At 37.9% G+C, this 23,145-nt stretch overlaps 3 protein-coding genes and 1 pseudogene across 6 annotated transcripts; 2 read left to right on the forward strand and 2 right to left on the reverse strand.

Moving 5' to 3' along the window:
- Positions 1-120: 120 nt before the first annotated feature.
- On the forward strand, positions 121-7,540 carry LOC111800256. Of its 4 annotated transcripts, none has more exons than XM_023683863.1 (20): positions 121-589; positions 686-921; positions 1,125-1,199; positions 1,271-1,386; positions 1,506-1,620; positions 1,706-1,834; positions 2,928-2,975; positions 3,055-3,236; positions 3,326-3,522; positions 3,606-3,898; positions 3,976-4,125; positions 4,219-4,650; positions 4,792-4,941; positions 5,017-5,092; positions 5,252-5,379; positions 5,490-5,690; positions 5,770-5,877; positions 5,977-6,096; positions 6,198-6,350; positions 6,983-7,540. In XM_023683863.1, the coding sequence occupies exons 2-20, from the start codon at positions 775-777 to the stop codon at positions 7,142-7,144; spliced, it is 2,982 nt and encodes a 993-aa protein (XP_023539631.1). In that variant the 5' UTR covers positions 121-589; positions 686-774; the 3' UTR covers positions 7,145-7,540. The 4 variants fall into 4 exon arrangements, with proteins under 4 accessions (XP_023539631.1, XP_023539632.1, XP_023539633.1 ...); XM_023683864.1 differs by having other exon boundaries at positions 121-557; XM_023683865.1 differs by having other exon boundaries at positions 121-485.
- LOC111800257 (probable glycosyltransferase STELLO1) lies at positions 7,506-11,302 on the reverse strand. The gene is made up of 3 exons (XM_023683867.1): positions 9,207-11,302; positions 8,542-8,668; positions 7,506-8,257 (listed from the first exon to the last, which is right to left on the reverse strand). The coding sequence occupies exons 1-3, from the start codon at positions 10,898-10,900 to the stop codon at positions 7,790-7,792; spliced, it is 2,289 nt and encodes a 762-aa protein (XP_023539635.1). The 5' UTR covers positions 10,901-11,302; the 3' UTR covers positions 7,506-7,789.
- Positions 11,303-12,249: 947 nt separating this feature from the next.
- On the reverse strand, positions 12,250-14,133 carry LOC111800667 (annotated as a pseudogene).
- A 477-nt stretch (positions 14,134-14,610) lies between these two features.
- Positions 14,611-22,290, forward strand: LOC111799857 (kinesin-like protein KIN-14P). The gene is made up of 21 exons (XM_023683342.1): positions 14,611-15,042; positions 15,697-15,793; positions 15,879-16,036; positions 16,143-16,253; positions 16,463-16,691; positions 16,907-17,034; positions 17,173-17,256; positions 17,396-17,473; positions 17,557-17,649; positions 17,931-19,046; positions 19,125-19,206; positions 19,294-19,389; positions 19,460-19,639; positions 19,749-19,855; positions 19,940-20,118; positions 20,255-20,419; positions 20,499-20,752; positions 20,868-21,031; positions 21,103-21,584; positions 21,684-21,784; positions 22,036-22,290. Exons 2-21 carry the CDS (start codon positions 15,733-15,735, stop codon positions 22,083-22,085), a joined length of 3,918 nt encoding a protein of 1,305 aa, XP_023539110.1. The 5' UTR covers positions 14,611-15,042; positions 15,697-15,732; the 3' UTR covers positions 22,086-22,290.
- Positions 22,291-23,145: the final 855 nt, after the last annotated feature.

Consider the following 23,145-nt stretch of genomic DNA (forward strand, 5'->3'; position numbering starts at 1 on the left):
ACATGTTATTTTTGAAATGACATTGTTTATGATCTTGTTAAAAATATCATTTTTATGGAGAGACGTTTGTATCATAATTCTAACAAAATAATGAGGATGAACATGAATGATTTGAAGATGGTTTTTTTCTCATAAGGTTATGGTTTGAATTTGACCAAAAAAAGCCCCACACAGATCATGTGCTCTGGTCTTGCAAGCCTTAAGAAGCCAGCACGTCCGTTTGTCTGTTCTGTCAACCGAAACAATTACTTTAAAATGTCTTCTCTCGCTTCGCCTTTAAACGGCCATCGAAGCTCTCGTATGATCCAGCAATGGCGATGCCTTCAGAATCAACCATCCTTGCATTGTGGACCCACAGACAACCTTGCCGTTGAAAAAGTTGGGGATTCTTTCTTGTATGTTTTCAGGTTCTCACTCATAATTGGCTTCGCAGCCCCCCAAACGGATAGTTTCATCATTTTCTCGAGACGAAATCGATATTCCGGGTACGTTTTGATTTCTTTACAGCTTTAGTGGAATTCCGGCCACTGCTCGGCTGTTTCAGAGAAGGATCGTAGGTACTTTTCATTGGAATTTTGATCATAAACTTGTAAGTTCTTCATTTGGGGGTTTATGTTTTCGATCTGGACTGGTTTAGGGTTTTGGTGTTTCGTTTCATAGTAGTGACCAGAATCTTCCAATTTAGGTTTGAAGTGGTGCGTAATTGAGCTTGAGCTTTTCTTTCCCTTCTCGACCTCGGAATTTGAGTATTGATTTGTTCAGAAGGGAAAGAAAATGAGCGTTGTTTCGGGTGTGGTTTCTCGGCAAGTCTTGCCTGTATGCGGCAGTCTTTGTTTCTTCTGTCCAGGATTGAGGGCACGGTCTAGACAGCCCGTGAAGAGGTACAAGAAGCTCATCGCCGATATATTTCCTCGTAATCAGGTCAGTTCTTTTGATGTTTATAGCATTACTTCGTTTCCTGTTCCATCAATGGGGTTTTGGGTTTAGGGTTTATAAAATCTCGACCAGTTCATCAACTCATAGTTCATCCCTCATGACTCAAAACCTACTTCACATTGAGTTGTTCATCACTTCTATGCAATTATCTTCATAATTGACTGAGAATAATCCCTATATTACGCTAGGAAGAAGGACCGAATGATCGAAAGATATCGAAATTATGCGAATATGCTGCTAAAAATCCTCTTCGAATTCCAAAGGTAATGTTTATTAAGCCTTACCATTGTGGTCTGCCATGTATTCATGTTAAACTTCCTAATTCCATGATCAGATAACAACTTCCCTTGAGCAAAGGTGTTACAAAGAACTGCGGAACGAGAATTTTCATGCCGTTAAAATCGTCATGTCGATCTACAGAAAACTTGTGGTTTCATGTAAGGAGCAAATGTGAGTAAACCATCTTTTGTTTTCTGGATCTGTTTTCTGTACATCTTCTCTGTCATTCTCAACTTTAGTGGTTGGAAAACATAACTAATGATTCATGTGGATGAGTGAACTACTTGTAGGTCTCTGTTTACGAGTAGCTTAATAAGTATTATCCAATCTCTAATGGACCAAACACGACAGAAGGAAATGCAAATTATAGGATGTCAGACTCTATTTAGTTTTGTGAATAGTCAGGTAAGTGAAAAATATAGCTTTAGTTCTTGCTTTCATTATGTTAATATGTTTTATTGGTTTAATATTCCAACTTCTGATGGTCCAGATTGATGGGACTTACATGTTTAACTTAGAAGCCTTTGTTCCAAAACTGTGTCAATTAGTTCAAGATAGTGGAGAGGATGAAGGGGCTGAAGGCCTGCGTTCGGCTGGCTTGCAAGGCCTTTCCTCAATGGTATGCCTTTCTATTTCTACTATTTACATTTACACTAAGCTAGTCAAGGAGTGATAATGTGAAATCCCACGTCGGTTGGAGAGGGGAATGGAGCATTCCTTATAAGAGTTAGACGCGTTTTAAAACCGTGAGGCTGATAGCGATACGTAACGGGCCAAAATGGACAATATCTACCAGCGGTGGGCTTGGGCTGTTACAAATGGTATTAGAGCTAGACACGGGGCGGTGTGCTAGCGAGGACACTGTGCTCTCAAGGGGGGTGGATTGTGAAATCCCACATCGGTTGGAGAGGGGAATGAAGCATTCCTTATAAGGATTAGACGCGTTTTAAAACCGTGAGACTGATGGCGATATGTAACGAGGCAAAATGGACAATATCTGCTAGCAGTGGGCTTGAGCTGTTACAAATGGTATCAGAGCTAGACATCGGGCAGTGTGCCAGCGAGGACGTTGGGCTCCCAAGGGAGGTGGATTGTGAAATCCCACATCAGTTAGAAAAGGGAACGGAGCATTCCTTATAAGGGTTAGACACATTTTAAAACCGTGAGGCTGATGACGATATGTAACGGGCAAAAGCGGACAATATCTGCTAGTGGTGAACTTGGCTTGTTACCGATAATGCAAAACCTAAATAATGAAATAGTCTATTGCTCGAAAATGCAAAACCTAGGAGTGATAAAAGCAAAGCAGGAAGAAAAATTACAGAGAAAGAGTAATAGCCATACCGATTAAAACTAATATAAAAAAGTAAGAAATCAACAAAAGGCTTGGAGAGAGAAGGCTCAGAGAGAGAGAGAACACCATAAAGAAACCTTCAGTATAGCAAATGCGAATCGATCGGACCAAGGAAGATGCTTGTCTTAAAAAATTGTTGGTCCTATATTCTTCTTAGTGTTCTTATTATGGTTCCTTATCATGATGATGCTACTAATAATAAATTAATGATATGAATAAGCCACCTATGAACTCATGAAATTGCAAAGAGATTACATTTGCATAGCATATTCCTATCTATTTTCATGTACTTCAGTAAATGGGTCGTTCGAATAGCTTGCCAAAACTAATTTGGTTCATTGTTTTTTTTTTCTTCCAGGTGTGGTTTATGGGTGAACACTCTCATATTTCTGTCGAATTTGATAATGTAAGTTGCTTCCCTCAAACTTGTACCTTCGACAGAAAAATAAACATTATTTCTATTGACTTGTATTATCATTGAACAGATTGTTTCAGTGATCCTAGAAAACTATGGGGCTCCTGCAAAAGATCCAGACAAGTTAAATGATCAATGGGTGCAAGAAGTGGTACGGGACAAGGGTCATATCTCTTCATCGTCAGTTGTCATGACGAGCACACCATCTTGGAGGGAAATCGTGACTGAAGGAGGTGAACTGAACTTGATAGGGTAATAATCATTCATCTCTGGTGAAGTCCCCATGCAATAATCTTGCTGATATAAATATTTCATTATAAATAACTATCTTTGCTTGATAGGGAGGATGTCCGAAACCCTTGCTTTTGGTCTAGAGTTTGCCTACACAACATGGCCAAACTAGCCAAAGAAGCTACAACCATGAGGCGTATATTAGAATCTTTGTTTCGTTACTTCGATAATGGAAATCTGTGGTCTATTGAACATGGCATTGCAGCTCCAGTTCTGAAAGATTTGCAGTTCCTAATGGACAAATGTGGTGTGTTCTTTCAATCCTATTCCTGTTTGTACCTCATGTTTGCTTGTGTTTCTGGTTGATTAATTATGTTTTGATTTTGACAGGTCAAAATACCCATGTTTTGCTTTCCATATTGATTAAACATCTTGACCATAAAAATGTCCTGAAGCTGCCTAAGATGCAGCTTGACATTGTTGCTGTGGCTACAGCCCTTGCTCAAGAGGCAAAAGTTGAACCTTCTATTGCGATAATTAGTTCAGTTAGTGACTGCATGAGGCATTTGAGGAAGAGCATACACTGCTCACTCGACGATGCAAATTTAGGGGATGAAGTGAAAAATTGGAATAAAAGCTTAAATCAAGCAGTAGATCAGTGTCTGATACAGCTAATATATAAGGTGATGAAAATTTAAACCGCTTAACTTTTATTATTGCTGTGCATATTTTAAGATTTTAAATAAGAACTGGAAAACAGGTTGGAGAACCAGGCCCAGTTCTTGATGCTATGGCTGTGATGTTGGAGAGCCTTTCTTCTGTTACAGTCATAGCCAGAACTGCAATTTCTGCTGTTTATCGTGCTGCTCAAATTGTTGCCTCCTTGCCTAATTTATCATATCAAAACAAGGCAAGAAACAATCTTCTGCTTTTGAGTCTGATTCATTCTCTCCAGCAAAGTTTAGCCTTATGATTTTAATAAATTCAGTGTTTTATGGCATAGGCATTCCCTGAGGCTTTGTTTCATCAATTATTACTGGCTATGGTCCATCCCGATCATGAAACACGAGTTGCAGCTCATCATATTTTTTCAGTTGTCCTTGTGCCATCTTCTGTTTGTCCTCGTCTACGCTCTTCAGATGTCGAGTCAAGGATGACTTCTGACATTCCTAGGACATTCTCAAGAACTGTCTCTGTTTTTTCTTCTTCAGCTGCCCTTTTCCAGAAGCTAAGGAATGAAAAATTGTCCTTGCTGGAAAATGGTCATCCAGATATGAAAGATAGCTCTCTTGCCGATGGCAAACAGGAAAACGCAAGCAATGGAATGCAAAGTAGCTTGAAGTCGTCCTACAGTCGGGCATATAGCACAAGAAACTCCGGACCTTTGAGAACTGATGCGACTGCGACTACTATGAACAACTTGAGCAAAGAACCAGTATGTTGTGTGAAAATCGTTTCATGTTCTAAGTCGTTTATTTTAATAATTGTTTAGTGTTGAGAGAAGATAGCTCAGTCTGCATTATCGATCCTCGGTAACCGGGGTCGCTTACTTTTTCTTTTATGAATCAAATTTCAGGAAACTCATTCTCTCCGACTCAGTAGCCACCAAATTACACTTCTGCTCTCATCAATCTTTGCACAATCCATATCTCCTGCTAATGTTCCAGAAAATTATGTAGGAATTGCCCATACATACAGCTTGATCTTGCTGTTTTCTCGAGCTAAGGTAAAACAACGCTTTTCAGATTTGATTTTTCTTTTTACTGGGATGAACTGTCAATATATGTTTCTTTCCTTGCAGAATTCAAGTCATGAGGCCCTAATACGAAGTTTTCAGTTGGCGTTTACATTGCGAGACCTTTCTCTCAGTAAACGAGGTGAATCTTTAAAACATTAGCACAAATTTGGTCTTTAATCAAATCTGTTGGACGAAATGTTGATGAAATCTGTTACTGTGAGACTTTTCATGCATCTGTCACCATAAAGATTATACTGGATGGTACTGTACTGAGGCTTGGTTTGTGCTCGAATTGCAGGATCAGTGCCACCATCACGATGTCGATCCTTATTTACTCTAGCCACATCGATGATCCTCTTTTCGTCTAAAGCTTTTAATATCCGTCCCCTTGTTGATCAAATGCAGACTATATTCCGGGGCAGAATGGTATGTTGATCAAGAACTAATGCTTACAGAAATTAGAGTTCCCAAGTCTATGCTTAAATCTGAAGCTGCTATCAAAATTTCAATTATGACTTGTTTTTAAACATGGTTAGGTTGACCCCTTCCTAGAATTGGTAGAAGGCTGCAAGTTACAAGCTGTTACCATACCGTCTGACAAAACGAGTTGTCCTTATGGATCCAAGGAAGATGACGATTCGGCCTCGAAGTTTCTGTCCGAAGTAGAGATAACCAAAGATCAAACTAGAGAATCCCTTGTTACCGAGATCGTGAAGAGTTTGGATACACTTTCAGATGTAAAGCACTAGACCACTCATTTCTGGATTGGTTCGTTTTTATTGTTAAACACTATAAATTTTTACATCTATGTTGCAGTCTCAATTCTCCAGCATAAAGAAGCAACTTCTCAGGGAGTTTGTACCTGATGTTATGTGTCCTCTCGGAAATCATCGGTTAGAGGATACGTCGAATAACGTGCATCAGGTTATACTGAGAACTCTGATAAATTCATTAAAGAGGCAATAAGCGTATGTAGCATGAGTTTTCCTTGTGGTACTTGACTTTTGTTCTTCCTCTTTGCAGTCTGCTCCATTTTTTAACATTGATGAAGATTCCTTTGGCGATGCGTTTGAAAGCCAAACTAAAGATAATCAGGAGTTCATTGTGATTCCAGTTTTGAGTGTGAATCAGCTTTTAGAATCAGTATGTCAGCTACTTCAATATCTCATTATTTGATGAATTGACCAAAATTGGGAACTGATTTTTCAATGATCACTTACGCTATCATGTTTCGTTTAAATCAGGTACTCGAAACAGCAAATCAAGTCGGAAGTATCTCCATCTCGACCACAGATTATGTGCCTTACAAGGAAATGGCCCAGCATTGTGAGCTACTTCTGATGGGAAAGCAGCAGAAGATGTCAGCTTTGACGGCTTTCCACCTGAAACAGGAGGAGGTTATGATCTTATCTCTGCAAACCTAACCTTTTTTGTTAATATTTGGATCATTTGGGAAATTTGTTTGGATATGAACTATAGCTATTCCACCGCTAGCAGATATGGTCTTTTTTGGGCTTTTCTTTTCGGACTTCCTCTTAAAATTTTAAAACGCGTCCACTAGGGAGAAGTTTCCACACCCTTATACGAAATGCTTTGCTCCTCTCTCCAACCGATATGGGATCTCACAACCACCCCCTTGAGGGCCCAACGTCCTCTTTGGCGCATTGTCCGGTTTCTAGCTCTGATATCATTTGTAATAGCTCAAGCCCACCACTAGCAGATATGGGCCTTTTTGGGCTTTTCCTTCTGAGCTTTCCCTCAAGGTTTTAAAACATGTCCACTAGAGAGAGGTTTTCACACCCTTACAAGAAATGCTTTGTTCCCCTCTTAAACCGAAGGTAGAATTCTGCCAAAATAGATTCCACTTGAATGATCTAAATTGATGAGAGAGAGAATCCTTAAGTTCTATGAATATGTTTAGTGGCAAACATAAACAGTTTTCTTAATTTATGTTTTCAGGATGCAAGTTCCTCACATGTAGAAGAAACATAAACATTCACAAACTTCTAATACATTCCTGAAATTGCAGGTTAGCAATCCATTCATTGAACACTCATCAGCTAACCCATTTCAACCTCCCTCTGGACCCATTGTGATGCCGTGCATGGCTGAATACGAGTATCATTCACACTCGTTAAGATTACCAGCTTCAAGTCCATATGACAACTTCCTCAAAGCTGCAGGCTGCTGATCAATTGAACCAGAAATATTAGCTACCTGGGCGATGTCAACGAGCGAGATAACTGATGACTAAGCAACTGGAGTACATTTTGTAAGCAGCTACTACAGACGCAGACAAAATCTATGCGTCACATTGAAGGCTTTCAATCTTTTCTTCAAGCTTTCTCTTCATAACTATGGACTCATTCAGGAAGATTTGGCGTTTTGCTCCCTGCTCTAGAAGTCGTCTTTTGTTCTTTGTGGAGTTCCATCATAATTTAATTGATTGTATATTTTGTTCTTCCATTGTTGTCTGTAAACTCTATACCAGCGTTCAAAGTTATGCAATGGAACAGCATAACCTTGTATTACAGAAAAATATTAGAGGGAAGTTATATTCAATGAAGCCAATTTAATTTCCTGTTCATATACTTCTGGGACAAAAGAACTAGTTGAATACAATTTCTTTCTTACAACAAATGGTGAGAACACACAAACTCTACAAAAGAAAACAAGTGTTGGGGAGGATGGGGTCAAAGAAATGTTATTTTCCTTCACTCCGAACCAAAAAGAGAAGAAAAATAGCAGTTTTGTATAACAGATGGCTTAGTATACATGGTCTCCCCTAACTCCCAAGGTATCAATTCAAAGTCTCTTTTCTTTTCCTTTTATCCCCTCAAACTAACTCTGCTAGAAGTGGGTCACCTTCTGCCATTATTCTGACCAACCTTATGAAATCTTGTTCACTTGACACATTCCATGGGTGAACAGCAGGCACATGAACTGAATAAATAGTTGATGAATTTGTGGCAGGTGCTTTCTCTCTATACCTCATTGTATTCAAAACCGGATCAAAGTTCTGAACCGAATCCATTGCTGTAAAGAACAAGGGGATTGCAACCTTGTGATGGATTTCTAAATCACCCACTAAACCGAGAAGATCAAGAAAGTCTGCTACGAGGCGCCGAGGAATGTAAAAGACCTCGGAATTGCATATTGTGAGGCTTTGCTCATTTGCTACAGACTGCTTATGACTGACTTGGAAATGAACTGGCATCATGCTCACTATCTTCTTTACCATGTTTGATTGTTTAGTAAACCAGTCTGAGCTTTCAACTGACACAGTAGTCCAAGATTTGGGTACCTGAATTCATTGATACAATGATAGACTAAATTGAGAGCTTTTAAAGGTCTCAGATTTGCAGTCATCCAAATTCACTAGGATCAACAAGCATTCAAGCAGTTAAATATTGTTTGGAGTGTAAAAAGATATTTTCTCGCAAGTTTTTTCCTACTTTCTACTAATTTACCACAAAATTTTCAACCTCAGTAAGAAGAATTAGTTAGTGCCATCTTAAGGACGAAATTCAAGTAAAGAACACAGGCGCTAAACACAATTAACTCAGCTAAATATAGTTCAAGTGGTACCTTATTAGTTATCCAGAGTTTTGATTTGTCCGCCTGTAGCAGATTCCAATAGTTAAGAATAGTATTGTCTTGCAGGAATAGAAACCCTTCTGCACCACTATACGTGTCGAAAATTTTGGGCAGGTACCTGTTAACATAATTAACAACATATTTAGAAGAACATATAATTTTGAAAGCTTAATCAACTGGAGCAAGTAGCAAGCCGAAGACTATTTGAGAATGCAGGTTGAAACAGAACACACTCTCATTCTCTTGACAGCCAACAATTCCAAGTTTGCAACAAAAAAAATTGTAAACTGTGCTGCTACGATTCTCTATTGAAATTGTGTAATTGATAATAAACTTATCTCAACAGTTTCAAATCCTGATACCATGACAACCAAGTAAAAAGATAAAGCTAGTGACAACCTTTTCAATGAATTATGAGCAATTTTTTGTCACTTGTAAAATTGAATGCAACTCGAACGCGTATTTTCTGAGCTCAGAATGCCAAGACAAAACGAGGTAAACTTCCAATGTTATCATTTTTGTAGAATACTAATAATTATATTTACATTCTAGGCAGCATGAAAAGAGAACTCAAAATATTGTCTGTCTACCAAATTACTACTTCGGCTTCGAACTCACACAAATTTTTCAATCGTGTACTTAAAAAAGTGACTTACTTGTATGCATGGTCCAGTCTGCCTTCTTCCACAACAAGATCTAAATTCTTAGTCTCTGAAAGAATTATCACCGTCTTGAATATCCGCCCATATAGCAACCTCCACTCGAGAGCTGTTCGTTCGACAGGGCCATTACAAAACATGATTAGCACAACATTGCCAAAATACTTTCTCCACCTTATCAAGTTCCCTATCTCATAGCTCACTGTCCCAGTTTCCTCAACCCCTAGGTGTATGGATGGTAGTTTCTGTGGAACAAACTCCTTCCGATCCCCATGACCAATAGTCGCTCGTGGACGATCCAATTCCAGAGACATTAGCCTTGGCTGCTGGTACCCAACAGCAATTAAATCTTGTAGCCAAGCTGCTGTAAACTTCACATCCTTCTCAGTCCAAAACCCTTCCTCTGCCATTACAAAACTCAACTCCAAAATCTTTTCAAAAAGCCTATGTTTACCTGATCTCCATGAATTCAAAAAATTAACTAAACGACCCACATTCACATGTAGATCTCTTTCTTCTGAAAAAGGGTATGCTTCAATCCTATCGTATCGATGAACGGTTGGAGGATAAACTACAACATAACCACCAATTTCCCATAGAAGCCTCTGGCCCCAATATCCTCTCAAGATATCAGAAGCCATTGTGCTAATGGAAACAGGAAGCATTAAAGCCCAGAAGGCTGAGGTATGATAAAGTGTGTTGAAGGAGTTAATAGGAACCATCATACCCTGCGGCAATGCCACTTTTGGGGCACGTTCATCAAATCTAATATCAAAAGCTTCCAATCCAGATTTTCGAGTGAAGTAAAATACCGAATCGACATCAGGGAGACCGTTGGAAATTCCCTGTTGGATGAACTGCTTTCCACCAAAAACTTCGGTATAAAATTCTTCATGAGCAATTTCACCCACATGTTCCAGTGGCAAGCCCCTAGGCCAGACTGATCTTTGCCCAAAATGAATATATGGATTTACAACAGTTCTATTGGGATTTTCATGGCTATACTGTAATATAATCTCCTGCCTCGCTCCCTCTCCAACCAATTCTACATCGAAATGTTTACCCAAATCCCCATCGATAACTTCCCCTCGATCATCCACATCGAAGATCTTCTTCGCGCCATGTTGAATTGCGAAGAGGTACCCAACAGTTTTCCTCACGAAAGAATCATAGGGAAGAAATTCAATCACACGAAACCCTAATTTAGACTGTTCTTCTAAGGAAAGGAAAATCGCACCTTTAAGAGCCCAATCCGACGGCGTCAGTGAATTGCCGATCGCCAACACCTGCCAGCCCTTCATTTTCACAAGCTTGCGCAGCGAATCGCTAGGATAAGTAGACACCGAGACTACGATCCATTGTTCAGAGCGAAATTCCGGATAGAGAGAAGAGGTAGCCGGGATCGACGCGATCGAATTCCAATCGACTTTAGGGAATTGAATCTTCTCCAAGGCCGCCGTCTTGGATTGGAAGCAGAGAAGGGCGGCGGTATCGCCGACATTGCGGAGGAAAAAAAGGACGGCGACGGAGACGATCAGTAGCAGAACCGTCACCACTTTGTACATATTTTCAGACAGCCATGTGGAGAAATCGAGGCTCTTAGATTCTGAGAATCGATGCGAGTGGAGAGTCGGTAAGGTTCTGATCTGGGTTTTGGGGGATTTAGGCGTTGAACGCTCTTGGACCAACATTGGATCCAGGAAATTTAGAACACTGGTACACAGTACAAAACTGTTCTCCCAAGATTATCTGAGATAGCTCTCCAATGGCTTCCGTCGATTCAAGAGGGAGTTTCAGGTGGAAATTGGAGATCCAGAAACGGGGGTTCTTGTTGTTGTTGTTGCTCTCCAATGTCAGATCATGAAAATGATGGAAGAAGAAGAATGCGTGCGTGGGATTGTCTGATTAATCCAGAGGAGAAGACAGTCTGTAATGGAAATTCAAATTATCCTCAGCAGTGGTTGCCGACAAGCATGTTGCGGAATTCTTCAACTTCAATTCTCACTGACAACTCTTGCTTTCGAGTTTGGTGGGAAGGGACTCTCACTCTCGGAAACCAAAATGTTAAAAATGCCAAATGTTTAGTTTCAATTTAATCCATCTTCTCAAATTAACTTATAAACCCAATATTTTAATAAAAATTTAAAATAAATAACATTAAAGAAATAAATAAAAAAATGGAAATAGATTTTAATTGGTTAGAATATTTTTATATACACTTGATTTGCCCATTTTCCTTCCGTCTATGGTGTGTACTATTTATAAAATTATATGTTATATTTGTTTTATATATTACATTTCTGGTTGGTTCTCTAATTTTTGTTCACCAACTAATTATTTTATTGTTACCACATAATAATAATAATAAGATTTAAATCAAAAAAATTAAAATATTATATTTCTAAATTGAAATGAAATGAAATTCTTTTCAGTTGATTCTTTATAATTTTATAATTTTGATACTGTTTTTAATATTTAATATTCATTTTGCTCTGTCACATGTTCAACCAGATCTTAAAAAAAAAAAATACTAAATTGAAACTAAACTCAAACTATAAAGATGAAGATCAAATCGCTCGAGTTTTGGGCCTTTTGGGTCAATAATGGAAGAATAGTATGTATTGATTGCACCCGAGTTCCGAGTTCTGAGCCTTTTGGGTCAATAATGGAAGAATAGTATGTATTGATTGCAGACATCCTTTGGGAGTAGAAAGGTATAGAGTTTGTGTGTGTCGGAAGATACAGATTTGAAGGGCCAAAGGGAAAAAGGGTGGAGTCGTTGCACAGTCATTGTCATGTGAAACTCAGAACTCAAACTTAATCCACAACTTTACTTCTATCTTAAGTACAACAAACTTCTCTTATTTTAAGATAATCTTTACTAATGTTTTTCTTCTTTTTAAACACAAAGTTATTTGGTTTTTATTTCTTGTTCTTATTTAAATTTTTAAAGTTGTATTTGGTTATTGTTTCCATTTTTTTAAGTAAAAGTAATAATAAAATAAGATTCATCAAATATTAAAAAAAAATACTATTAACATCCATGAAAGGGCGGTAAATAAATTACAGCCAAAATTCACAATTTGTGAAAGAGAGAAAAAAAAGCTGTCCTTCAATGTAACAGAGGTAGATTTCTTGTATAAGAAAGGTTAGCATATTCCCATGCTTGAAAGAAAAAGGGATGATAATTTACCAAATTCAAGCAGCAGCCCTCTCGAGGTCTTCTAACAACAATGCCTTCACGCTGGGTTTCGCCAACAAATCTGTGTGTTCTTTGAATGGGGATTTTGTGAACCGTGTCTCCCTCCAAAACTCAGGTGTTAGGAAGCCCTAAGTTTTCAGCAGGCAGTCGAAGGTTGCCTGAAATAAGACCCCCACATGAAATCAAAACATCACCCACAAGTAAAGAAATCCAAATCAATTTGAATTAGAACACACAACCCCAGAGCAGTCTCTTATTTGGTTTACAATTTCACTGTTATGAACAATCAACAATGATACAGCGTCCGGTTATAACAGGAAATTGGGAAGTTATCGACTAGTTTATGCAACCGCAGACAAAAAATCAGTATAGAAATGTGAATCTCACGTCGGTTGGAGAGGAGAACGAATCATTTCTTATAAGGGTGTGAAAACCTCTCCTTAGTAGACGCTATTTAAAAGTTTTGAATCAGTGAGCAATGGAAACTAAACATCCCATCCAAATGAAATCCATTCATCAAATGATTAGTTCTGAAATCAGTGATGATAACATATGGACTCATGACATGACACCACAAAAATGAAACATATAAGATGACATCAGTAGCAGAAAAGCTCAACTTCACGTAGAACAGAGTAATGCGAGTTGTTGCACAAATGTAGTTAAGAAAGCGCAATGCAATGCAAGTCCAGAAAAACATTACAGAAATATTGCATAATTTTAAGGTAGAAATTAGCCAACTCCTCCAATTAGCACACATAGAAGGCAGTGCAAAATACTCGAGGACAAATTATATGGTTAAATGTTATTATCTGCACTGAAAACAAATCAAGAACACTTAAAACAACACTTCCTGAGAGTGAATTCCATCCTGATGAAGTTTTCCAAATGAATGGACTACAAAATATATAGTAATTGAATAACTAAGTGGTGGTATCCATAATGATAAAGCACCCCAAAAGTTCAAATCAACAAAAAGCTAGTAGAAAACAGCCAAAATCTAGAATAAATTAACCATTCAAGTTTAGGATAAACCTTAACAAAGTTGCTGAGAGTTTTAGTCGATCCCCTAGAAGATGTAAACACGTCCTCAATCCCAGCAAATTGCAAGACCTTCTTGGGCACTCTAGCCGCCACAATCCCAGCACCTCGTGGCGCCGGAACCATCCGGACGGTGACGGATCCACACTTTCCAGTAACCTTACAGGGCACTGTATGGGGCTTACCAATCTTTGTTACCCCAATACCCTCTTCTCACAGGGATCAAAAGACAGCTTAGCCAAAATAATCGAGCCACGAATCGCTGTGGCAACCTCTTTACTACACTTGACTCCCAAACCCACATGGCCATTACCATCGCCGACGACGACAAACGCCTTGAAACGGGTTCTCTGCCCAGCACGGGTCTTCTTCTGGACAGGCGTGATCTTCATTGCCTCGTCATTGAGGCTAGGGCCAATGAGTGTATCAACGATCTGGTGCTCCTTGATAGGGAGAGAGTGGTGGTATATCTGGTACAAGGACTGGATTTTTCCCTCTTTAACGAGGCGACCAAGCTTGGTGACCGGAACCCACTTCTCCTCTGCCGCCGAACCCTCGTCCAAATCCACCGCGCTCCGCCATAATCGGAGTAAAGAGGAAGAAACGGTAGAGGAAAAAATATGAGGCGTTGGACAAGAATTTACCGAAGGGGAAGAAGGGAAGCTACGGCTTTTGAGAAAGGTTTAGAATTGGGCAGATTTTTGGCGGGCACGGGCCGGAGTTCTAATTTGGACCTGTTTGGTACCCGCCAAACCAATATTATTCTTAAAATTACCTTTTTGTCCTTACAGTCTAAAATTTATTAATTTTCCTACATCTTAAAATAATTTTTAATCAGTTTGAAGTAAATTTAAAAATAATAATAATATCCATTAATATACTACCAATTTTTACATAAAAATATTGAACCGAGTAAATTTTAAAATTGTATTTTTAATTATTAGTATTTCCGTTGACTTGTAATTTCGATAGTTTTGTAATATTTTTTTTTTAATTCTTAATAAATAAAAAAAAACAATTTATGAAAATTTCCGACAAAGATATTTATAATTTAATTAAAAAATGAAATAAAATTTGGGTATTTATGAAGAACAAGTCAGTTAAAAACAGCAATTTTGGAAGGTCTGGTCGCGCCAAAATTCAACGAGACATCGATGAGAGAGAAAAAGGTAGAGAATGGAAATGAAAAAGAGAGGAGAAAGAAGCAGCTTAATCTCCTACTTTCATGGAACATTCCCAATCCTGTTGTTCCATGGAGGATCAACCGCCAAAGAAAATACCCACCATCCACCATCCAATTATCTAAATATTTCTATAATCAATCTTCCCTCCTTCTTCTCTTTCTCTCTCTTTCGTGTCATTGTCCTTCTCAACGCGTTCTTTACCTCCTTAATGTTCAAAGAAACTTCATGGGATCAATCTGACCTTTTTGGGCGCTCATTTCTTTATTCAATTCCCGTTTTCAACGCCTAAATAGGTACATGGAATTCGTCTTTTGGGATTCCCCAACACCCATTTCCTTCTGTGAGGTTTCCAGAAAAATTCTCACCTTCTATTGTTCATTCCCCGCTGCTTTGCCTGAGAAAACAGGTACCCTTTCTGGGTTTCTTTCTTTTTTCTTTTTTAGTTTTGTTCTGGAAATTTTTCATGCTTGAGTTATGGTTTGGCTTGATGATTATGGAGTTTGAATGTTCTTGAACGTCTCTGTAATCTCAACCACATTGAAAGGTAGAAGATCATACAGGTTTTTTTGGCTGCATTATGGTTTTTGAATCTCCAACTTTAGTATTGCAGTCAAGGTGTTTGATTAAATGTCGCTCTGCATCTGTCGTTTCTTTCTTTTGTACTTCTTAGGTTTTAGTGGTCAACCCATCTTTACTTTCCGGAAAAAAGTTATAAGATAAAATTTCGACCCCCATATGTGTAGAAGAATTTTGATGTGTCGCTTAAAAAATGATGGTTTATTGTTGTTTATTCCTATTCAATCTACTTTCTTGAGTACTCGACAAGCATGTCATATCGCCATTTAGTTTATGGTGTTTATGGTCAGACGACGTAGAATCACGCTTCATTAATAGACGGAATGGTGATTACGCTTATGATTGAGCTGAATTACATGTAATGTATAATGTTTTTTTTATGGCCTTTTCTTTCTTTCATAGTTCTTAATTCTTAGCTTTTTGTTCAATGGAAGAAGACTCGAAATGTTGCTGCACTATTGTAATATTTTCTTTCGTGATATAGGAGCATATTGTTCTTGTAAATTAGTGGACAAGTTAAATGCTTGATGCCACTCCCAAGCGGTTTTCAACCATGAATCCAATATCTGTAGACAAGAATGGTGAGGTTTTGTCAACAATCTTCATTTGTATGTCTGGTCAAAAACCAAAACAAGCTTTCAATTCTTTTACTACATTCTTCTGTAGCTAAGCAGAGACTGATTTTAGCTGAGTGGTTGAGGAGTATTTTCCCTGGCTTAAATTTGCCAATCAATGCTTGTGATGAAGATCTCAAAGCATGCTTGCTTGATGCCAATGTCTTGTCCCAAATTCTGAACAAGCTAAAAAAACCTGGTTCTAAGGAGGTTGGTCCTACTGGTTCTGTTTTTGTTTCATAAGTTGTGGTTCTTTTCCAGTCCTTTTGTCATATCACACTGTTCAGTGTTATGAGTATCAGTTTTCCAACACTAGGCAGGTTATGTTATCCATAATTTGGCTTCACGAGCGGAGAAGATCACGAGGTTCCTTGCAGCTATAGTCAACATGGGGATAATGAAGTACGACAATATCGACATCGAAGATGTAATGTATCCAGATTTATAAAGTGCTCTTATGTTTATGTGCATAAGTTTATGTACGACAATATCGACTTCTATTCCACGCACTTTAAATATATGTTTACGTGCATGATGTAGGTAACCTAAATATTTGCCTAGTTCTCTCTTTCAGAAGTATATATCTTTCTCTTCTTTCTTGTCCTCGTCTCGTTCTTAGATATTATTAAATTGCAGGATTCTATGGACTCTCTTTACAACTGTTTATGGTCAATTAGAGCACGGCTTATGTCGAATGATGCGGGAGATAGCCCTTTGGCATGTAGATCACCTGCTAAGTCGGAGATCAACAGTCGTTTTGGCATATCCTTTCATGACCCTTCTTCTCCAATGATGGGAGACGAAAGGAGGAAAGTCTTATTTGAGTCAAAATTTCTTCGTACACTGAGTGGTCCTATGGTGTCAGGTTTGGCTTTTGCAACCATCAAATATGTAAATACAGAAGTATCCTGTCGGTCTCCCAACTAAACATGCAGCTCAAAAATTATCATTTTGAAACCTTCATAACTTACAAGAAAGCAAGTTTTTATTACAAAGGAAAAAAATGAAGAAGTTCTACTTACTAAATGTTTGGTTCAGTACAGGCACCTTATTCTTATACAAAAATTTTCTTTTAATCAGCTGAACCATTGGGTGGATCAAATCATCTTGGCCATAAGTTCCATGAAGTATTTCAACTAAAACAAGGTCGTTACGCAGATCTTCCAGCTGCGAAAATTTCAGAAATGATGAAATCAAATAGTCTAGACGTGAGTTCTTCTGATCCCTCCACCTCCCTCCCCCTGATTTTGTGTCTTATAAGCTTAATATGCTTCAGTTTGTTTATGGCTTTCTGTGACATATAGTGTTTATTTAACTTTGATGCACTTCAGCATCTCTTATTGCAGAATGCTCCAACTCAGTCACTTTTGAGTGTTGTGAATGGAATTCTCGACGAAAGTGTGGAGAAAAAGAATGGTGAAATTCCTCATGTATGGCCATGTAAATACTTTATTATATAAAATGTATTGAATGCCAAACAACGTAGCTGTTTCAACATATGTTGGTCATAGTTTTTTTTCTTAAATATTCACACTCCCTAACATTAGTATTTATTTTCATTTTTGGTAGCGCGTCGCATGCCTGTTAAGAAAAGTAGTTCAAGAAATTGAGCGTCGTATTTCTACTCAGGCGGAACATCTTCGAACCGTAATATCTCAAATATTTTTGAGCCATTGTCTTCCTTTTTGAATTATGTTATGAAATTCCATGTCTCGATTTTCTTTATCCAGCAAAACAATCTTTTCAAGGCTCGTGAAGAGAAATTCCAGTCTCGCATAACTGTGCTTGAGGCACTTGCATCAAATATCAATGAAGAAAATCAGGTATTGTTTTAGAAAAATAAGTTTGATTAAAAATTTTGAGTCGAGTACTTTCATATTTTCACATTATCTCCTGGAAATATTTTTCTTCAGTGTGGTCTTGGCCAGCTTCAACATACAAAGGTTTTACTCTTGACCATATAGGAAATCTCTAATTTTTTATTTAAATCTGAGTTTTTCTGCTAAGTATTCCATTAACTCCTACTTAAACAACAAACCAGATTCTTTTATGAGCGTTTGTACTTTTGGAAACATTCACGAACAGAAAGCTTTTGGAATTGCAGCAAGCTGAGAAGACTAAAGCAGAAGAAAAGAATTTTACCAATGAGGAGGTGAATAGGTTGATTAAAGAAAGAGAAGAACACAAAGCACAGATCATACTATTGAAACAAGAGTTGGAAACCGCAAAGAAGACGTATGAATTGCGTTGCTTGCAAGTGGAAGTCGAAAAAGGCGAGGATGTGAGTAGGCTAATTAAGGAACGAGACGAAAGCAAAGTAGAGATCACAATGTTGAAGCAGGAGCTGGAAATAGCTAAGAAGACTTATGAATTGCATTGCTTACAAGTAAAAACAGAAAAAGGTGAGGATGTGAGTAGATTGATTAGAGAAAGTGATGAAAGTAAAGAAAAAATCACAATGTTGAAACAAGAACTGGAAACAACTAAGAAAATGTATGAATTGCATTGCTTACAAGTGGAAACAGAAAAAGGTGAGGATTTGAATAGGTTGATTAAAGAAAGAGATGAAAGCAAAGCAGAGATCACAGTATTGAAGCAAGAATTGGAAACAGCTAAGAAGACATATGAACTGTGCCGTTTGCAAGTGGAAGCTGAAAGAGGTGAGGATATGAGTAGGTTAATTAAAGAAAGAGATGAAAGCATAGCAAAGGTCATTGCCTTGAACCAAGAGTTGGAAACGGCTAAGAAGACGTATGAATTCCGCTGCTTGCAATTAGAAACAGAAAAGGCTGAGAGTATAACTAGGTTGATTAAAGAACGAGACGAAACCAAATTAGAGATCATGGCATTGAAGCAAGAGTTGGAAACAACGAAGAAGATGTATGAATCGCGTTGCTTGCAACTCGAAACGGAAATGGGCGAGCATGTGACTCGGTTGACTAAAGAAAGAGATGAAAGTAAAGCAAAGATTGTAATGCTAAAGCAAGAGTTGGAAACAACTACAAAGATGTATAAATTACGTTGCTTGCAAGTGGAGACGGAAGCAGAATCGGCTCGGTTAATGCTCGAGGAAAGGATAAAAGAACTCGAGGATCTCTTGGAAGACTCGAGTAACGAAGTGCAAGAACTTACAACATTTTTTGAATCAAAGCAAAAAAAGTGGAATGCAAAAGTAAACAGCTACAAGCGCATGATAGAATTTCAATGCAATTTACTAGAGGTGTGATTGAAATAGAATTTTCATAATTTTATTATTTTGAGATATTATGATTATGAAAATACTTTATGAACTATTCAGGGTGTAAGACGCTCCACGGAGTCTGTTAAAGAAGAGGTTCTGAGAGTAAAGCTGGACTATTCAAACGAAGTCAACCAATTAGGTAGTGATGATTCGAACAACGTTTTGGCTCTATATATCATCTTTATAATAATGAATTCTTTCTTATTATGAAGTCTACCTTCTCCAGGACTCAAACTAAAATCAATAGCACATGCTGCTGGGAACTACCATATCTTGCTAACTGAAAATAGAAAATTGTTCAACGAGCTACAGGATTTAAAAGGTGAAACTCTTGTTCTGAATTCCATTTTTATTTTCTTTTTGTATCACTTAAATCTTTTCTCATCCATCAGGAAACATCAGAGTTTATTGTCGAATAAGGCCGTTTTTGAGCGGGCAGAAAGACAAACGGATGACCGTAGAATACATTGGTGAAAATGGAGAAGTGGTAATAGCAAACCCAACCAAGCCTGGGAAAGAAGGTCAGAAGGCATTTAAGTTTAACAAGGTGTACAGCCCAGCTTCAACTCAAGGTCTCTTTCTTTTCATTTTATCATGTAGTCTTATATATATAGGGATATATTCGTATATTTTCGAGCGGCAGAAGGTATCTTTGCGATTCTTAATTGTCGTGTTATGCAGGGGAGGTCTTTTCTGATATCCAACCATTGATACGATCTGTACTTGATGGATATAATGTATGCATATTCGCCTACGGCCAAACTGGTTCGGGAAAGACCTATACAATGGTATGCTTCCTTTATATGTATGGATAATACAGTCAACTTTTTTGAGCTCTAGCTAATGCTATCTGTCACATTGTTTCCTTTAAGACCGGTCCTAATGGTGCTACTAAGGAGAACTGGGGAGTTAATTATCGAGCACTCAATGACCTTTTTGAGATCTCTCAAAATAGAAGCGGTGCCATTTCCTATGAAGTTGGAGCGCAAATGGTTGAAATTTATAATGAACAAGTGCGGGATTTACTTTCAAGCAATGCTTCCCAGAAAAAATATCCTTTTAAACTATGCAGTTTACTTGTTTACACCAATTTGCAAGTCAGTTTTGTTGATTTATTATTTCATTTCAACTAAGGACTGCTATTCCAACGTTGTTGTTTATCTCTTGTTTTTTCTTAACTCTCACACACTGGGGATTTTGACTCATTCCCAACCTTTCGGACTTGCGGTTCCGGATGCGACCATGCTTCCAGTGAATGCAACATCAGATGTTATAGAACTAATGGACATCGGACTGAAGAACAGAGCAGTTGGTGCCACTGCCATGAATGAAAGAAGTAGTCGGTCACATAGGTTTGTTTGTTTGTTTTATTATACTCTCAAATTCTCTTCTCCATATTCTTCCTTTCTTATTTTTCATGTGAACCTACAGTATTGTGACTATTCACGTTCGTGGGACGGATTTGAAGGGTGGTTCCTCACTGCATGGTAATCTTCACTTGGTAGATCTTGCTGGTAGTGAACGAGTCGATCGCTCTGAAGTTATAGGAGATCGACTCAAAGAAGCACAACATATAAACAAATCATTGTCTGCACTTGGAGATGTCATTTTTGCTCTTGCACAAAAGAGTTCTCATGTTCCATATAGAAATAGCAAGCTTACTCAAGTCCTTCAAAGCTCCCTTGGTATTATTTCCCCATTGCATAGCAACATTATTTCCAATTGTTCATTTGTTTGGATGATATACTCATTTTGCCACACAACTTCTAAACAAGTGCAAATTTGGAATCTATGCTATAGGTGGTCAAGCAAAGACGGTCATGTTTGTACAGCTTAATCCTGATGTGAACTCATATTCTGAATCTTTGAGCACACTAAAGTTCGCGGAGAGAGTTTCGGGAATCGAGCTAGGAGCAGCACGGAGCAGCAAGGAAGGAAAGGATGTTAAAGAGCTAATGGACCAGGTGAGCATTTCTCATCTTGATTTGCATTAGAATCATTTATATCAAAAACCATAACTGTGTCCCTGTTTCAGGTGGCATCTCTGAAAGACACTATCAGCAAAAGGGATGAGGAGATTGAGAGGCTACAACTTGTCAAAGACCTCAAGAACAATGTACACAACGGTATCGACAGTGAGAAGCGCATTGCAACTTCTACGAACAAAGACATGAACGGTGGAATGCCAAGAACTCCGAAGTCTTCGGGCAGGAAGAGCATAGGAGGAGCCATGGAGAAAACTGGTTTAGATGAAGACAATGTATCAGATCATAGTGATGTGCATTCAGAAGTAGACTCGCCTCATTCAATGGATGATGTGAAAAACCATCATGAAGTTCTTCGGCCACTAGACATAGGTCAAAATATTATTGAAGGAGCTGAGCCATTAGGATTTGGAGCTGCAGAATATGAAGAAAGAATAATGGACATTCCTGATGATGATCTCTCTGTTGAAACAGAAAATGATGCAACTCTGAATTTCAATCAAACTCCAAAACCAGTAGAGAAGTTGGAAAAGTGAGTCGTTTTGTCTTCGAAAACCTTAGCTCACGGTCGGGTTGATAACGGTTTTATCTTTGTTTCTCCTTTAAAAATCCCTACTCCATGCTTTTGCAGGCCCAGATCTGCCACTGCTGCTTCTAGGATCAGGGAGCCTACAAGATCATCAACTAGTTCTCCAGGACCCAAGGAGCCTATAAGGTCATCCTCAGCACCAAGTATGTGAGAGTTCTAATATTTCTTTTATTTGCCTCCATTCTTTTTGCGCTTTCTTTGAACCATAGTTCTGAAATAAAAGAAGTCGCCTAGGAAAAAAACAAGGTTTAAATTCTATGTTTCTCATTGATCATTCATGTTTTTCCCTTAGTCTCTATACTTAAGCATTTAGGGACTTCTTTTTTATTAGACATAATGTAATTCTTATCTATTTGTTGAACTTTTTATGAATTAAGCTACTGCTTTGTAACAGGTCTTAGAAAAACTGTAATGGGGCTCAAGTCTGGTAGAAGATGGCAATAACTTGAGAGGGAACTTTTCTTTCCTTTTTTGTTTTGTTTTTTCATTTTTTCATTTTTTCTTCCCTGTTTTCATTGAAAAAAATATATATACATAGGTTAGGAAACTTATTATTGTAAAGCTGTGTATATAAAAGGCCTCTATGTATGTATAGTCCTCAAAATGGGACGAGAAAACTGTATAAAAGTAACTTTTATATAGAAATGGCGTCCTCTTTAAAATGAAGCCAAACCCAAAGCTTTATGAGTAAAAGGGAACTATCTCATGGCTGTACTTAAGATACATGTAAAACTATAATTTTTTATGTATAAATTCAATGGTACTAGTGAGACGTCGGATCCCTAAGTGTTGAAGCTTAGGACTTTATCCGATGGGCCGAGGTGAGTGAACCGCTCATATGCACATGCATAGGGAGGAGTTCTGAAATCATAATCCATTAAACATATCATGCACTACTACACTAGAGATTTTCGTTATAGTCTGGCACATGGTAAAAAAGTTAGCTTGGTTTTATCCCTAGCTCGAGGGGGCTAGCACAATATGGGTATGGGTAGAATGCACGATATAGTGGGTTGGGGTAGGTCGAATTTTTACTCATGGAGAGCAAATGAACTATTAGCGTGTATCAGAACATAATCATATACAAAACCGTGTAAATAAGACATAAGGAAAAGATTGAGGGGGTGCATAGCTAATCTTAACAAATAAATAGTAACAATTAGAGAGTTCAAGAAGGTATAGAAATAAAATATCCATTAACCAATTTTTTCTATTTTAACATATTCAAAGCCATTGATGTCATTATCAAAAACCTAATTACCCCAACCATTGGAACACGTGGCCATGCACTCTACCACTTAGTGAAGTACACGTGTCAGAAAGCATAGTCACGTATTCCAATCACCCACGTGTCACATTCCAATTGGAACCATACAAAAAATTTAAATTTATCTCCGCGTAATGGGAAAATGTCCAAGTACATAAATTAACTATATTTTTGTCGTTTTCCCTTTTCCTTTTTTATCTTACCAAAAAAATATATTTTTAAATTTTAGATTTTACA

The sequence above is a fragment of the Cucurbita pepo genome, chromosome LG08 (assembly GCF_002806865.2).
Source record: "Cucurbita pepo subsp. pepo cultivar mu-cu-16 chromosome LG08, ASM280686v2, whole genome shotgun sequence".
NCBI classification, from domain to species: domain Eukaryota; kingdom Viridiplantae; phylum Streptophyta; class Magnoliopsida; order Cucurbitales; family Cucurbitaceae; genus Cucurbita; species Cucurbita pepo.